The sequence below is a fragment of the Castor canadensis genome, chromosome 11 (genome assembly GCF_047511655.1).
Source record: "Castor canadensis chromosome 11, mCasCan1.hap1v2, whole genome shotgun sequence".
NCBI classification, from domain to species: domain Eukaryota; kingdom Metazoa; phylum Chordata; class Mammalia; order Rodentia; family Castoridae; genus Castor; species Castor canadensis.
Window position 1 is genome coordinate 14790045 of NC_133396.1, and position 16591 is coordinate 14806635.

General features: G+C 50.8%; 1 protein-coding gene across 3 annotated transcripts in view; it reads right to left on the minus strand.

Annotated features, from left to right (window-relative positions):
* Nucleotides 1-16591, minus strand: part of Scn4a (sodium voltage-gated channel alpha subunit 4) — a 45150-nt gene that overhangs the window by 26850 nt on the left and 1709 nt on the right. For 2 of the 3 annotated variants that reach the window (XM_074045412.1, XM_074045410.1), the window contains exons 2-6: nucleotides 3008-3662; nucleotides 2802-2920; nucleotides 2603-2692; nucleotides 2192-2320; nucleotides 1611-1702 (exon numbers count right to left, since the gene is read on the minus strand). In XM_074045412.1, the coding sequence (XP_073901513.1) occupies nucleotides 1611-1702; nucleotides 2192-2320; nucleotides 2603-2692; nucleotides 2802-2920; nucleotides 3008-3280 (703 nt within the window). In that variant the 5' untranslated portion in view covers nucleotides 3281-3662. Of the gene's footprint in view, nucleotides 1-1610; nucleotides 1703-2191; nucleotides 2321-2602; nucleotides 2693-2801; nucleotides 2921-3007; nucleotides 3663-13516; nucleotides 13644-16591 lie in introns of all 3 variants that reach the window. The other variant, XM_074045411.1, reaches the window with a different exon arrangement.

Genomic DNA, 16591 nt, shown 5'->3' on the forward strand with positions numbered 1-16591 from the left:
TGAGTAAGTCCTGCAGTGTCAAACAAAAACTTTAATACTTTATTTCCTTAACTTCTTTGACTACAAACCCCTTTTCCTATATGGTCTATTAATACTCAGGGATCAGTAGGGTTTATTCTGAGAAACTATAGACCAACTTTGAAACATCATTGCATCCTGCCCTCCCCCCTACCCTTTTTTTTCAGTACTGGAACTTGAACTCAGGGCCTATACCTTGAGCCACTCCACCAGCTCTTTTTTTGTATGTGATTTTTTTTTTCCTTAGGGTCTTGTGAACTATTTGCCCGGGCTGACTTTGAACCACAATCCTCCTCATCTCTGCCTTCTGAGTAGCTAGGATTACAGGTGTGAGCCACCAGTGCCTAGCTTGCATTCTGCCTCTTTAGAAAGACAGTTATAAAAATTAGAGATAAGGGCAAAATAGTTTCTACCGGGTATCAAAGGGGTGAGGGGAGACGGAGGGGGTGGGGTGGGTGGTAAGGGGCGGGGGAAGGGGGAGAAATGACCCAAACATTGTATGCACATATGAATAAAAAAGAAAGAAAGAAAGAAAGACAGTTACAAACATTTGGTGGAATTCCTGGGGCAGTCCCCATCGTCTTTGGAGGATCATAGCTTCCTGGCCCTGATCATAGTATTTCCTTCCTTCATTTCCTTTTTTTACCTTAACCTGGAAACCAAATGCTCAGACCCCTCCTGAGCCCTGAGGGTGATGGAGTCTTGCACAAAGAAAGGTGTGTGGCTTTGACTTGGTGATCAGCATGCAGAGAGGTCCTCAGAAAGCACTTCCTGTCTTGGGTCTCTCCTTCTTTCTCTCTAGGAGAGGGCGCTGGACTAGAGAGGGCTAATGTACTTCCTAGCACCAGCATTGATACCTAGTCTCCATCCCTTTCAGATCATTTTTCCTCCTCAAATGAACTGTTTCCAGTTGCTCCACTTGCTTTTTTTTCTTTCCATTTTCAGGGCTGGGGATGAAACCTAGGACCTCACATATGCTAGGCAAATACTCGAACCCTGAGCCACATCCCCATCCTTCTGCATGCTTTGGAGGGGGTGGATGAGCCAGGTTTTGTTATGCTTCTTGATGCATTACTTTGGAATCACCCTGCTCTCATTGCTGAGGGTAGGGGTGTGGGTGGTATCTGTTCCTCAGATACTGAGAACCACTTCATTGAGAACCACTGGGTGTCTCTCTCAGGTGGACTTCTCTGTTCTGCCCAATCTGCTTAGTTTATTTATAACACACTCACATATCTCACCCAGTGGGCCAGGTGCTGTTCTAAAAACACCTCATAGGTATTAAGGTATCTAGTTCTTGTAACACATCTGCAGAAGGAAACTGAGATATAGGCAGGCTAAGCCACTTGCCTAAGGTCAATGTTAGGAAGTGGTAGAAGGGGAGAATCGAGCCCAGGCTGTATGGTTCCTGTCTGGGCCTCTGCTTGCCCACACTGCTGCCCTGGGTCCCCTCTGTGCTCTGGCCATGTGGGCATCCTGCACAAACACAAGCCTGGGAGTGTTGTGACCCTGGGTCAGGCTCCTAGAACCTGAGTGTCAAGTTCTAGGCCTATGCATGGCCAAGGCAGAGGGTCACTGTACCTCCCCAGTACCTGGAATGACGGTGATGGTTTTCAGGGCCCGCAGCACACGGAAGGTTCTCAGGGCTGAGATGTTGCCCAAGTCCACAAACTCTGTCAGGTACCTGGGTGGGGAGTTGGGGTGTGGGTTGTGTCAGAGCTGGGTAGGTGACAGGACAGACATTAGGGCTTCTAAATGTCCTGAGTGAGAATTCCCAAGGAATCCTTATAGTTGTGATTGCTACAGGGAGCTAGGGAGCAGGTCAGACACCCCTAACATTCCTGTTGGGGCCCAAGTACTGGGAAAAGCAGTGGCGGGCTTTGTGACTGGGGAGTGATGGTGGCAAGGACTTCCCTGGTGGGTGAGAGCCTGTGGGGCTGGAGGCCAGGCTGCCTTCTGCCATATACATGGCATGTGGAAGGAACATCAGCAGAGCCTCCAAGCCAGACTGAGAATGGCCAGGCCTAAACTGTGCAGTCCACACTGAACAACTGGTCAGGGTCCCTTGCTGTCAACCACTCCGAGAGCAGCAGCCCAGTTGGCTGCTTTCTTTGAGGTCTAGCATTTTCCCTCACCCACCCCAGGCTCCAGATGCCCTTGGGCTTCTGCTCACGCCATCATGATGACACTGAAGTCCAGCCAGTTCCAGGGGTCCCGGAGGAATGTGAAATCATCAATGCAGAAGCCTCGGGCCAGCATCTTGATGAGGGACTCAAAGGTGTAGATCCCTGTGAAGGTGTACCTGGCGAGGAGAGGCCCAGCCAGGGCCAGGAATGTCACCTGGGCAGGGGTGTGTGAGGCAATGATGGAGTTCACAGAATGGTCACATTATTGAAATATGCCATTCAAAAGCTGAGGACATGGGTAAGAGTGACAGTGTGGACCTCCCTGCCTAAGGTGTGGATCAGGGTCACAGAGACAATGTGGGTCTCTTGGAAGACAAGCAGAGTCACTCTAAGGTAAGGACACACCTGGGATAATTGCGTCCCAGGGCTGGGGAGCTCGGGGGCTGAGAGGTACTCACTCCACGTCCTTGGACCAGGGGGGCGGGTCGCTCATGGTCATGAACACGCAGTTGGTCAAGATGGTGACCATGATGAACATGCTGAAGAGCGTGAGGAAGTCAAGGAAAGAGAGAGAGCAGAGGGTCTCCTGGGCCAAAGCACCCCATTTTGCCCATCCCTTACCGCCCCCCTCCCCCGTCTCCCACTCAGGCAGGATATGAGTGGATGAGCACCCTGATGGCGACACGCCTGACAGTGCTGAAGGGGCTCAGCATGTAGAGAGCAGGTGTGGCAGAGAATCGGAAGATGGCCTTACCCTTGTTGAGCACGATGAAGGTCTGAGGGGGGGAGAGAGCCCGTGAGGCCCTGGGACAGACAGACAGATGAACGATAGACAGACAGAGAGAGTCCTCTCAGGTCCAGACCTTCTTATCACTGTAGTAAGGATCCAGGTCCTCCAGGGGGATGCCGATGATCTCCGGTGGAGGGTCCCCATAGATGAGGGGCAGATTCTTGCCGGCCTCCAGGTCACTGCGTGGCTTCCGCTCTGGCTCCTCGATTTCCTTCTGCTTGTTCTTCTGAAGACGGGCTTCCTCCTCTATTGCCCGCCGTTCTATGGCTGCCAGGGACTCCCGGGTGAAGGGACGCAGGCAGTCAGGGCCCAGGGGCACCAGGGTGGGCAGAGATGAGCTGGCCATTCTTGCATCCTGGGTTCAGGAGCCAGGAGGGTGGTAGGCAGCCGGGCAGCTGCAGCCTGCAGCCCCGGGTTCTGGCTGGCCACCCTGCCCAGGGCCTGCTGTCCACTCCTCACCTCCTGCCTGCCCAGGGTCCAGGCCAGGGAGGTGGGTGTGTGGGCCTTGTTGGGAAAAGGAGATGTGCCTGCGAGACCTGGATGCTGCTGCTGCAGAGGAGCTGGGCACAGAGCATCCCCACCCAGGCCCCACACCACACTCTCCCCAGCAGTGGGGTGGGCTGCCCTCAGGACTGACAGCAAATCAAACTGAAGACAGATCCTCTTCAGCTTGGGGACTTGGGGCTAACACCCCTGGGCTCAAGCTCTGAGAACTGTGTGGCTTCAACCTATGGGGACAAGAGAGAATCACAGCTGACTATGTCCCTGTGATCTCCAGATGGGTGAGGATGAGGGGCAGGTGGGTGGGATCAGACTAAAGCACCATTGGAAATGGATTCCATCTTGGAGGCCACATTGATCAACCACTGGCTCCCTGGAGATAGGGGTGAAGACCACTGAGGTCTCAGCCAGACTCAGTGCAAAAAGACAGCCATGATAAGCTAGTGATGTCTGCCAGGGGTGAGATCAGAAAGTGTGGCACCTCTGACTATATTTGCCATCTCTGGCCTGGAGAGAAAGGAAGAGGAGGAGGTAGAGATGTACAGTCCCCTTCCTAATTTTTGGGGTGCTTGGTATTGGGCTGGGCGAGGGAATAAGGAAGGTTCCCAGGCCCAGCAGAGGATGCCAATGGGATTGCATAGCCCCATGGGATCCAACCCCCCAGGTAGACTGAGCTGAAGCAGGGAGATGTGGAGTATGTGCACAGGGCCGTGTCAGGAGAGCTGTGGATGCCAACATGGAAGATGAGGATGTATAGGGAAGGCCTGGGGACAAGGGGATGGACAATTCCAAATGGGTCAGGGCTAGTGCTCCCAGAGACTGTTTTCAGCTAGTGGTCCCTGCATGGATAGGGATAGGGGCTTTTCCCTTTGGGGCCTGTGAGTACTTTGTGGACTACTTCCTGGGCTAGTCCATGGGCCTTTCCTGGCCCTTGGGTCCTTCTGCCCAGCCTGTTCTCAATGGAAGGGCAGTGCTGGGTGACTTATCAAAAATGGCCTTAGGGGAATGACCACATTGGCAGGTAGGCACAGAAGGGCTATTCCAGTGGCTCACACCTATAATCTTAGCTACTTGGGAGGCTGAGATCTGGAGGATGATGTTTTGAGGCCAACACAGGCAAATAACTCAGAAAGACCCCCATCTCCAAAATAACCAGAGCAAAATGTACTGGAGGTGTGGCTCAAGTGGTAGAGCACCTGGTTTGCAAGCACAAAGCCCTGAATTCAAACCCCAGTCCCACCAAAAAGAAAGAAAGAAAAAAAAAAGGCCACAGAAGCCCAGTCACACATAACCAGCCACACAAGTGTAGTTCTGGGGGTCTCTGGGGGTTCTGTCAGAGTCCCTGTGTTGTTGAGGGGTGGCTCCAGAGTTCATTTATGTGGGCCCAGAAGCCACAGCAGTGCCCTTGCCCTGAGTAGCAGGTGTATTTCTCAGGCTTGGTCAACAGGTGGGGAGGATGCCAGGGAGAGGCCAGAGCCATTGGGCAGAGCTGGCTATGCCCCCTGCCAGGTCCCTGGCTGCTCCCTGCCAGCCTCAAAGGAGTTGAGTTTCAAGGGATAACTCTGCTTGCTCCTGCCCACTCCATTCCTCAGCTGCTCCTTGACCCCATCGTGTGCACAGGTGCATGGGTGTGCACACACACCCATGCCCAGGCTGGAGCCTCCCTCACACACAAGTTCTCACAGCCCTGTCACACACCACATCACCTTTCTCCCCATCACCCCCAGCTGGCCCCTGACTACTCACATCTGCTTGTCATCACATGAGGATGCTGGCCTGCCAGATGGCCTGGGAGGGACCCACCCAGTTTACAGTCTCTGCTTGCCAACTCTGCCCTACATCTTCCTGGTCCAGCTCAATATAAGATCCTGGTAGCACTCTTTCTGTCCATCACAGTAGCCCAGGGGGGCCAACAAAAAAAAAAAGTCAAAAAACAAAACACAGATCCACAGTCTGGCTCCAACCTGGCACTGGAGGAACCTAATCTCACCTGAGTCACAGGACCCTAGTGAATAGCCCCAGTGTCCCTTCTCAGATGACCCCAGAGCATCCTGCACTGCTCCAGCCTTTTTTTTTTTTTTCTTTTTTTGTGGTACTGGGGCTTGAACTCAGTACTTACACCTCGAGTCACTCCACCAGTCCTTTTTTGTGATGAGTTTTTGTTTTTTTTTTTCTGAGATAGGATTTCACAGACTATTTGCCAGGGGTTTGGTTTGAACTGTGATCCTCCTAATCTTTGCCCCCTGAGTAGCTAGCACCTGGCCAGTCTTTCTTCTTGAGAACGATGGGTCCAGTCCTCTGGCCCCTCTTCTGCTCTCTGCTATGGGAACTCCCCCTTCCCAGCACTGGAAGCAGCTTTCTGGCACAGAACACATCTCTTCCTTCTAAACTGGTGCTTCATCTGAACCCCCTCTCCTCCTAGTCTGTCACCAATCCTGAAACCACTTCATGTCTGCATGTTTTGTTATGGGAGGGAGAAAAGTATCTTTGTTGACTTGGCCACTTGAAGGCCAGTTTGGGCTGGTGGCTGCCAAAAGCATGTTGATGGTAGATGTGGTCGGTCCCCACGCCCTGCGATGTCCCATCCCAGCACTGCCATCCCCTCTATTTTCTGGGGCTATGGCTGCTGGCATGCACCCCTCACCTGCTCTGTTCACATAACCTCCCACTCAGTCCCTTCTTCTCAGCTTCTCTCCAACCCACCACCCGCATTTCTAAAATCACAAATCTGATCTTGTCACACACACACACATACTTCAGTGGCTTTAACAGAAGTCCCAAACTCCTCCATCTGGCTTCTCCCTGATCCAGTTCCTACCTCAGCACCTGACCCCTTCCCCATACCCACTCACCCTGTGGCCATGCTACTTTTCCATTTTCACAAACCTGCCATGTGGTTTCCCACCCTGCCGCTGTGGTGCCTTTGCCTGTGGTCTGTTGCCCTTCCAGAGCACCCATCTCTGTCTTCTGGAGAGCTTCAATTTGTTCTTCCCTCAGGAAGCCCTCCCTGGGCACCCTGGCTGGATACATCATGCCTAATGCTCCATAAAAGTTTATTGAATGAACAAATGAATGAAAGAATCTGAGAGCTTCTCCACCTCAGCCCGTCTCCTTGAATTGTACCCTGAACCTAAATCATAATCAGAGACCACAGCTCCTCTGATATCGCTGCATAAAACTCTCCCCGTCCCCAGTGCATCCTCAGCTGGTGGCTCAGGGGCTGTTGCGGTGGACCTTGGCCCTGCACCTTCTCCCTCCCATCAGATCCCTGTCTCCCGACTTCACTTCCCTCCTCACCCAGCCTCAGTACTGAATTCCTCCCTTATCCCCCAACCCCAGCCTCCTCCTTCCCTCCGTCACACTCGCTTGGGGAAACCCCAACCTACACCTCCCAGCTGTGCTCTTCTGAGTCTCCCCTGAGCAGCTGGCTGTTGCTGGACAGACCCTTACTGGGCTGTGGTTTTGCACTCTTACTTTGCCCTCAATCCTGCTTGCCTTGTAGGTGCAGGATTTTCTAGTAGGCTCATTTTTCCACTTTCTGAAAATGAATATCTCGTGTCTTCTGATATTTTCTCAAACCCCCAATCTCTTGATTCTCCCAGCTGATGGCCCTGGCTCCTCCCTCATTGAGAAAGCAGGACCCATCATACATGGTCAAGTTCATAGCCATTCCCCACTGCACTGCCACTTTTCCTCCCGTCAGACTAGAAAATAATAACATCAAAGGCCAGGCCTTCCACTTGGGCCCAGGACCTCGACTCCCCTTCTTCTGCAGGACCTCCTTCTCTGGTTATCTTTTCTCTCTGCCACTCATTGACGTCTTCCAGTCTCTGAGCAGCACTAGTGTCTCCCACCTTAAAAATACCAGCAGCTATGACAAAATGACCCTCTCAGTCTCACACCTCTCTTCATCCATCATCCATTGGCCTATTTTTCTGTCCCTGTTCACAGAAAAACTTCTTGGAAAGTGTCTACACCAGCTGTCTCTACATCCTTACCTTTTGTTCACTCTTCAACCCAGTCCAACCTGGCTGCCATCTCTCCCCGCTCAACGGAAACGGCTTTTGTCAAGTCGCTAACACCCTCCCCACTGCCAAGTCCTGAGCACATGTTTCTGTCTTCACCTCCTTTGACCTCTCAGAAGCATTCAACCCGATTGGCCACAGCCCCTTTCTGGAATATTCTATTCTGCCAGCCCACAAGGAATCACGCTAAGGTTTCTCGTCTTCGTTTCTGGTCACTTCTTACTGGTTTCCTTTGTGTACCCTCTTTCTCTACCCAATCTTTTAGAGTTGCTGATGGCTCATTCTTCACAGGGTGGCATCATTGCTACGACAGTGAATAATACCACCGGAACAAGACAGACCTTTCCTTTGACCTACACACTGAAATATCCCACTGCCTCCTGGACGGCTCCATGGGAATAGCTAAGAGGCACTCCAAATGGAACGAAAAATTGTGTTTTTTTTTTTTTTTTGGTGGTGGTACTGAGGTTTGAACAACTCAGGGCCTTGCACTTGGACCACACCCCCTAGTCCTTTTTTTTTTTTTTTTTCTGCTTTAGTTACTTTTGGATGAGTTCTCACATTTTTGCTCGGGACTGGCCTAGGACTCTGATCCTCCTTTCAGAGAGCTGGGATGACAGGCACGTACCACCGTGCTAAGCTTATTTGTTGACATGGGGTCTTGTGAACTTTTTGCCTGGGCTGACCTTGACCCATGATCCTCTTGATGTCTGCCTCCTGAGTAGCTAGTATTATAGACACCCATCACCATGCCTGGCTAAGTTTGTGTTCTTCCATGGCTCCACCCATTCTCTTCCTAAAGCCAGAAAATGGCACTGCCCCCATTCAGCTGCTCAAGTCAAAACCAATATGTCTCCCTGAACCCTTCCTCTCCTCACCATTTACACCCCGCTTGTTTAAACTTGTACTGATGCTGTCTCCAAAACACCCCTAAACTTTACCCTTCTCCAGTTTCCCCTCCCAGACCACAATCATCTCTTGTAGTACCTAGTTTCCTGCCAACCACTTTTGCCAGTCCCCCTCCAAACTGCTCCCATACATAGCCATTGATCTTTTAAAACCAAAACCCAAATCATCTCCTGTCAAATTAGTCAGTACAAGTAACTTCCATCACACTTCAAATCAGCCTAAATTTCCTGTGGTGACCTCCCAGGCCCAGCCTACCTCTCCTTCTTTGTCTCCTGATCCCCCCTGCTGTCCCCCGGTGTCACAGAGCTCCAGCCCTGCTGGCCTCCTTGACCACTAAGCTTACTCCTGCCTTTGGGTCTTTAGTGGTGGTTCCTTCTCCTCCTGGTCTAAGCTCAAATGTCCCCTACTACAAGAGACTTTCTTCCTCTTTTACTCTGCCAGAGTCTCCTATATTTTCTTTGGCATCATTTATTATAATTTTTTTGCCCAATTTATTTGTCTCCTCCACTAGATCGAAGCACCAACAGAGGAGCAACTTGTGTTTGTCTAAGTCACCACAGCTGGTCCTTGCCTTGGACATAGACCTTTCCAGGGATCTCACAGACACTTTTGTTTTTTTGTTTGTTTGTTTGGTAGCACTGGGGTTTGAACTCAGGACGTCACACTTGCAAGACAGAAACTCTTACCACTTGAGCCACTCCACTAGCCCTTTTTTTTTGTGATGGGTTTATTTGAGATAAGGTCTCTTGAACTATTTGCCTGGGGCTGGCTTCCAACTTTGATCATCCTGATCTCTGCCTCCTCTGTAGCTAGGATTATAGGCGTGAGCCACTGGTACCCGGCTTCTATGTTTTATTCATCCATCCATCCACCCACCCATCCATCCTCCCATCCATCCATCCTCCCATCCATCCATCCTTTTCATAGGCCAGAAACTGAGTTGGCCATGAGTAAGACTCAAAGATACCCAGTTAGGTGCTCTGCCTACAGAGGGCGAGCAGTCTGGGAGAAGATGAACATGGGCACACATGACATCCCAGGGAGAGGGAACAGCCTGGCAGAGCAAAGTGACACAGAGACACAGGAACCCACTCCCATGGAGACTTCAAGCTGTTTGTGACATGAAGGAAAGGTAGGATAGCAGTGGGGCCAGGGCTTGATGTCAGGCCTGGGGATCTGGCTTCAACCTGCAGCCCTAGAGAGGCCCTCTCAGGGGTGGGAGGTCAGGTGGAGTTACTTCATCTACCACATATGTTCCTTCTGCTTCCCCTTCATGTGTGTCTAGAACATATGGGACAAACTGTGTTGTATTCAGTGGGCATCAGGGGAGGTGTGGAGGACATCTGGGATATATGGACAACAGTGATTTCTGGATAGGGGCAAAGCACAGACAAATGTTCTATAACACAAAATAAGTGATGTGCTGAAAGGTCTCCACGTGGCCCCTTGGGCCACAACGAGAAGTGAACAGGGCCAAGATGACAGCCCCAACTCTCCTTCCACCCACCTCCACCCCAGTCTTGTCCCTGAGATGTGGCAGCTGAGGGCCTTGGAACGGCAGGTAACTTCTGAGTATTTGAGAAGGCTGGAGTTGCAAGGACCTGAGAGAGCAAAGAATCCAACTCCCTCATATCCTGATCTGGATCTGAAGACCAGGGAGGGACAGCCACTCCCCCAGGCCACACATTTACTCATTCGACAAATTATTTCTGGACATCTGCAACAAACTGGGTTCTGGTCCGGGTGTCAGGGCAGACTGCAGTGGTGACAAAGTCCCTGTCCTCACTGAGCTTGCATTCCAGAGGGAGAACACAGACAGTAAATAGGGAAGCAAATAAGATAATTTTAGAGAGTGATAAATGAGAAGCCAAGCCAAGGCTAAAACCCAGCTCCTCAGGCGCCAGGGCTGGAGACCAGTTAACAAGTGAAAAGTCCCATTGGAACCTCCTTGGAAAAGGAAGTTTGGGCAGAAGTGGTGGGTAAAGTCAGGCTTCCTGGGGGCCTGGAGGTGGTGAGCAGACTGGGATGCGGGTGGGGGAGGAAGGGTCAGGAATGGTGAGCCAGGCTGGGGCCAGCTGTCTGCAGGCAAGGAGCCGAGGGTGAGGACACTAAGGGCGAGGCAGCTCTTGCTGGAGCTGGTCCAGCCCAGCATTGTCTCTCCTTGTGGAGCAGTCAGATTGGGACACCCAATTCCAGATATAGTCTGCCGGCAGAGGCCTTTTCTCCCTGGCCTGGACACCCTTTGTGTCCATTCATCCCAAGATGGCCCTGCTTCTTCAACAATGCCAATCACAGTCCAATCACAATGTGCAGTTTGCCATCACCCTGGGTCTTTCCCTCAGGGGTTGGGTCTAAGGAGATCTTCCCCAGCCTATAAGCTATGCAACTGATTTTTCTCTTTTCAGTCTACATACACCTCAACAAAATATTAGCCAATTAAATCCAACAATGTATTAAAAAATTATACAGCATGACCAAGTGGGATTTGTTTTTGAACCTGCTTTGCATACCTTCAACATCAACATAATTGAAAATCAATTAATATAATCTATGATATCAATAGGCTAAAGAAGAAAAAATCACATGATTATATCAATAGATGCAGAAAAAGCATTTGACAAAAGTCTAACATTCATTCTTGATAAAGACTCAGCAAACTAGGAATAGAGGAAAAATCGCTCAAGTTGATGTGGAAAATTTATCAAAAACCCTACAGCTAACATCTGTCTTAATGGTGAGAAACTAGAAGCTTTTCTACTACAATCAGGAATAAGGCAAGGGTGTCTTCTCTCATCACTGCTTTTTGACACTGAACTGGAAGTCCTAGCTAATGCAATAAGACAAGAAAAGGGAATAAAAGGTATATTGATTGGAAAGGAAGAAATTAAGATGTCTGCTTGCAGATGACATGATTGCCTATGTACAAAGTCAGAAATGACAAAAGACTCTTGGAACTGATAATTATAGCAGAGTTGCAGAACATAAGATTAGCATAAGTCCAGGGTAGGTCTTTACATTGATCTCTACTTAAGTTTTCTTTTTAATTTACATATATTTATCTCCTGTCTTTTGTGAAGGATATTTGTGGTACTGGGGTTTGAACTCTGATGGTAGACACTCTACCACTTGAGCCACTCTGCCAGCACTTTTTTGTGCTCTTTTGAGACAGTGTCTCATGAACTATGTGCCCAGGCTGGCTTTGAACTGTGATCCTCCTGATTTTCTCCCGAGTAGCTAGGATTGTAGGTGTGAGCCACTGGTGCCTGGCCTGTTGGATCTTGATTTCTCCTCAGTTTGAGTCCATCCCTCAACTGGGTATCCTGATAGTCCCAAATTAGTGGCCACACAAAGCTCAAGAAAGAACTCCCACCTTCCCTACCAGCTGCCATACGCTTCTTGAACTTTTCCTTCTAGAAAGAGATATCCAGATCAGTTTCTTCAGATATCCAGAAACTCACCCAACTGTACCGCATCAACCTGAAATGTCCCAGTGGTCTCAGCCATGCCTCTGCCAGCCCAGGATATAAAATCTGCTGTAAGATACCCTCCTAAAAGTCTGAGAATGGATGTGACCTGACCCTCACAGCCTTCTCCATTTACTCTAGGGCACATCCCTGGAGGTGCAGAAATGGCACACAGCTTGCTGGCCTTTCTAAGGGCCCAGCCACTGCACCTTTTGCTCAGCCACCATGTCCTTGACTCCAGCAAAGGTGCTGGTCACTCCCTAGTGTCTGATGAAGCAAAATTACCTAAAGCTGTATGAGGTCAGTAGAGATCTCCTTTAAGCTTCACCTGCAATGGAGGCTCAGGTATAGAACTTTCTAGAAGACCAAACTTTTCTATCCTGTCAAAGACAACACTGGGCATCCAGGTGGATGCCTTCCCAAGTTCCTGGGCTCCCACTGTGACTCAGGTCCAAGAATTAATCCTCAGGCAAAGAATTAATCCTCATGTGCCTCTAGCTGTAGGACAAGTCACAGCTTTTACTCAGCTGGGCCAGGCTGGGGTGGGGATGGGAGAGGTAGCTATGTTATTTTTCTGCCAGCACTTGTCCTGGAGAGGAGGGAGAGCAGAGCAGCCTTGGCAGGCCAGGGCCTAGAGGAAGTCACCGGGGTGGCCCTCCCCTCTTGGCCTAACACTCTCTTCAAAGGAAATCTGGTCCAAGGGGCCTTGGAGGGCAGCCTGGAGCCAGGAGCGGAAACCCCTAGATACTCAGAGGCCCCAAGAATTCTGGACACCAACTGGAGTCACTTGGCATGGAACTTCTGAAAGAAAGTGGCTAATGCTGATTATGTTTTCTAGTGGGGCTCAGAGTGTCAAAGAAACCTCTCTTTTTTCCATTCGATCCAACCAACCTGGTAATTTGTTCTACCCAAGGGGTAAGAATGACAGTGGTGGCCACATTTATTTTGGCCTGACTGATGCCATGGTTGGCTGTCTGTTCAGCAGCCCCTCCCTCCAGAATCAGTCCCCTTTCTTGCCAATCTCTCCAGGAAACCTGGGAAGTTTCTCCCAAACCTTCTGCCTCTTCTTAGCTCCATCCTTTTCCCCTACCCAGAGTGCTTCTGGTTGGCTCAGGCCCCAGTGAAATAAGGAGCTACACATGGCTCTATTTGGCTTTTGTGCACTGTACCTCCTTCCTGCTACCCCCCTCATGGCTCATCTGTGACCCTAGAAGCTTTTCTTCCTAGGAACAAGGTCCCAGTGTGCATCTTCCCTCTCAGGTCTGAGCCTAAAATCAAAGGCACCTTATATCAAGATGTGGAAATCCCAGGCTTCTGTCAGCTTGGGAAAGCATCCTTGCAACGGGAGGGGTTTTTGACCCCCAATCTCAGAGCATTCATCTGTACTTCTGATGTGCATGGGGGCTGTAAGATAGAGATTTAAATTACTATTTCTTGATAAAAAGTGATGGTGAGTATGTTCCTTTGGTGCTCACCATGTTCCAGGCCCTCTTCCAAATGCTGCACTTTCCTCATCCTAGTTAAGGAGCAATAGAGTCAGGATTTGAACCCAGCTCTCTCCACAACAAATCTATGTGCCTGCTACTACAAATGTGGTTCCCTTCAGCCTCCTCTGGGGAACTGGGCAGGGTGTGGCTGCTCTTCTGTAGCACAGGTGGACCCCTGGACTGGCCTGGCACTCACCTATCTTCTTCAAAGGGCAGGCCAGAATCCTTGTTTCAAATTCCCGAAAGGTGTGGTGTGGGCTACTGCGGGTGCCTGGCAGACTTGGCAGGATTGCTCAGGCCACTGGGGGACTTCCTGTTGGAAGCTGGGGCCATGGGGAGGGAAGAAAGGGGGGAACTAGTTAACAGTTTGGCAAGGACTCTCCCTCGATGTTTGGTTTCTATTGGCATCCATCGATTGTCATATACACCCTACAACCCCCACCATGGTCCACTTGTGCATGTGTACAGCACACACTCATCAGCTCTGTGAGTCATTTCAGCTGCTCCAGGGGTAGGGAGGCTGATTTGTTCCACCCAGCTCTGGGGCTTTCTGTACTTGTTAACCCAGGTCTTTTCTCTTTTTTTCTCTCCTTGCTTCTTTCTTTCCTTCCTTCCTTCCTGTACTGGGGTTTGAACTCAGGACCTTGTTCTTTTTTCTTGGAGCACTAGGGTTTGAACTCAGGGCTTTATGTTTGCTAGGCAGGCACTCTTACTGCTTGAGCCACTCCGCCAGCAGGACCTTGTTCTTACTAGGCAGGTGCTCTACTATTTGAGCCTCACCCCCAGCCCCTTTTTTGCTTTAGTTATTTTTCAGATAGGACCTAGTGGGGTTTTTTTGTTTTGTTTTTTTCCCAAGACCAGGCTTGGACTGAGATCCTCTCACCGATACCTCCCAAATATCTGGGATCACAGGTGTGCATCACCATGCCCAGCCCTGGCTTGGGTCTTTATAAGGAGCCCCCAAGCATGGTGAGCTGGACACAAGTGCTCCCTCGCCAAACTGGCATGTGCATAGATCCCCTTCTGCAGCTGTGTCTAGGCCCACCTCACCTGCTCCTAGACAGATCCACAGAGCTGCTTCCCCTCACGCCAGCAACTTCTGCCTGTCTCATCTCGGGAATGTTTTCTTCTATTTGGGTAGCCCCTCCCAAGTCTGGAAGAATTCCAGGGCCCACCTGGTGCCCCTTTCTCTCCATCAACCCCCAAAACCTAGATCAGGTGGGCTGAGGGCCTGCCTTGCTGAGACATTGAAGCCAGAGTCATGGCCCCCAGTCCTCCAGCTACACCTGAAATCAAGGAAGGTTGCCCAGCACCCTATGCTTGGAGCACTATGTACCTGCCCCTCAGCCAATCTGCTCTGTGCTCCACTGGGAACTTTTTCCTCCCAGAAACTGCTCCCTGATTCACCTTGGAGATCCTTCTCCAAAATTCGAACTCACAAACCTCAGGAAAAAAAAAAAAAGACAAGAGTCAGTGGCAGATCTTACTAAGAGGGAGCCGGAGGGCCTCTGCCTTCCTGGCTTCCAAGTCTTCGCCACCATGTCTGCAGACCTCGGCCTCACTGCAGGGCAGCCCCCTTTACAAAGGACCCTCACCCTGGGCGATCAGATAGAAAGCACATTTCTCACCCGACCCCTCACTCAGAGCTGAGTCAGATTGGCCTTCTTGTAACTTCTTTCCTCCTTTTCTTACCCCAACATAAAACATTTCATTTCAGGGCCACAGCCTGTGACAGCCACAATGTTTGCGAACACATACAAACAGCTACTGTGTGCCAGGCACTGTTCTGAACACCCCAACACCCATGAGCTCATTTAATCCTCACCACGATCCTATTCTTATCACCCATTTGACAGATGAGAAAAGTGAGGCACAGAGAAGATAAGCGACTCACCAGATTGCTCATTATGTAGGAAACTTGGACTGACAGCCCCAGCCTCTGGGATCTTGAAAGAGACTCTGGCTGGCTCTTAACCACCAGGCTCTACTGCTACCCATCTAAACCAGACCAGGACCTTCCAGCACCTATGCGGGGGAACCTGGTTTCACAAAGTGAAATGTCTCTCAGAGTTTTGCTCTTCCCTCCCATGCTATGTCCTGCCTGTGATGGGAACAGTGGCTTTCCTGCCTTCCCCCACCTGCTGCCCTTTGATTGCTCGAATGCCTCACTCCTCCTGCTACCCCTTCCACCCAACATTGGCTGTTGATGGAAAATGGTGGGGAATAAAAATAGCCTGTGCTGATGTGGCAGAACATGGTGGCTCACACAAAGGGCAGACGGGGTGGTGGAGGTGAAGGGAATCTGGGTCCCCCAGCCCCTTCAGCATCTTCAGATGGAGCCACAGGGTGCCCTGGACTGTCTCTGCCTTTGTAGGGCTGGGACTCCTGGCACCTGCCTCAACCCCAGGGTGTCCATGGCAACATGTTGCTCCTGGGATTTCAGGAGCAACCTCTGCCCCCACCCAGCCAAGCCCTGCTCCTCAAGAAGCAGGGGCCTTGGTTCCTTGGGTAGAGGCCTGGTCACTCACTGAATGTGTGCCCTAGGAAAAAGATGAGACCCCTTGAGCCTGAGTGTCCCCTCTAAGAGAGTGAGGGGAACTCACAGTTGGCATAATCTATAAAGCAGTCATTGACACCCATCCGCCCAATGCTGGTCATTGGCAGGGGACCTGGAGATGATGCTAAAAGAATCTCGAGGGTCCTGGGAGAAGCAGCCCTCCCTTATTTCTCCTCCCAGGTCTGAGAGGTCTCGGGGCCAGACTTTTCACCTGGAGAGGTGTTTCGTGGTTCTGTGATTCTAGTTCCTTGCTTGCTCTCTCCTGAATTTCTTTGAATGTCTCCTCCTAGGCCACATCATTCCCAGCCTCTCCTTGCTACTCTCCACATTTCTTCTCTGTTCTGGTGGCCAGAGTTGTTTTAAGAGGCAGGGACCTTCAGAGACCCCTCGGCATCTGACTAGAAGAACAGTGTCGTCAGTTTCCCACTCAGGGGTTCCCTGGGCCTGGTCTGGGGGCAGGAGAGACCCTGGAGAGAAGGCAGCTGAGCAGGTCTCATATTGGAACAGCCTGGTCCTGAGTCCCACCCCATGCATATTTCCAGCCAGAAATGACAAGCAGGGCCAGGCTGAGCTGGGTGCCACCTATACAGAGTCCTCCTGAACTTTCCCAAAGTCCCTAAAATCCCAGCACAATCCCTTGACAGATGCCTAGGGGAGAGTTGGGGGTGGGTTGCTGAGGAGTCCAGAGGCAGAGCCCAGGGCACCCTGCCTGAC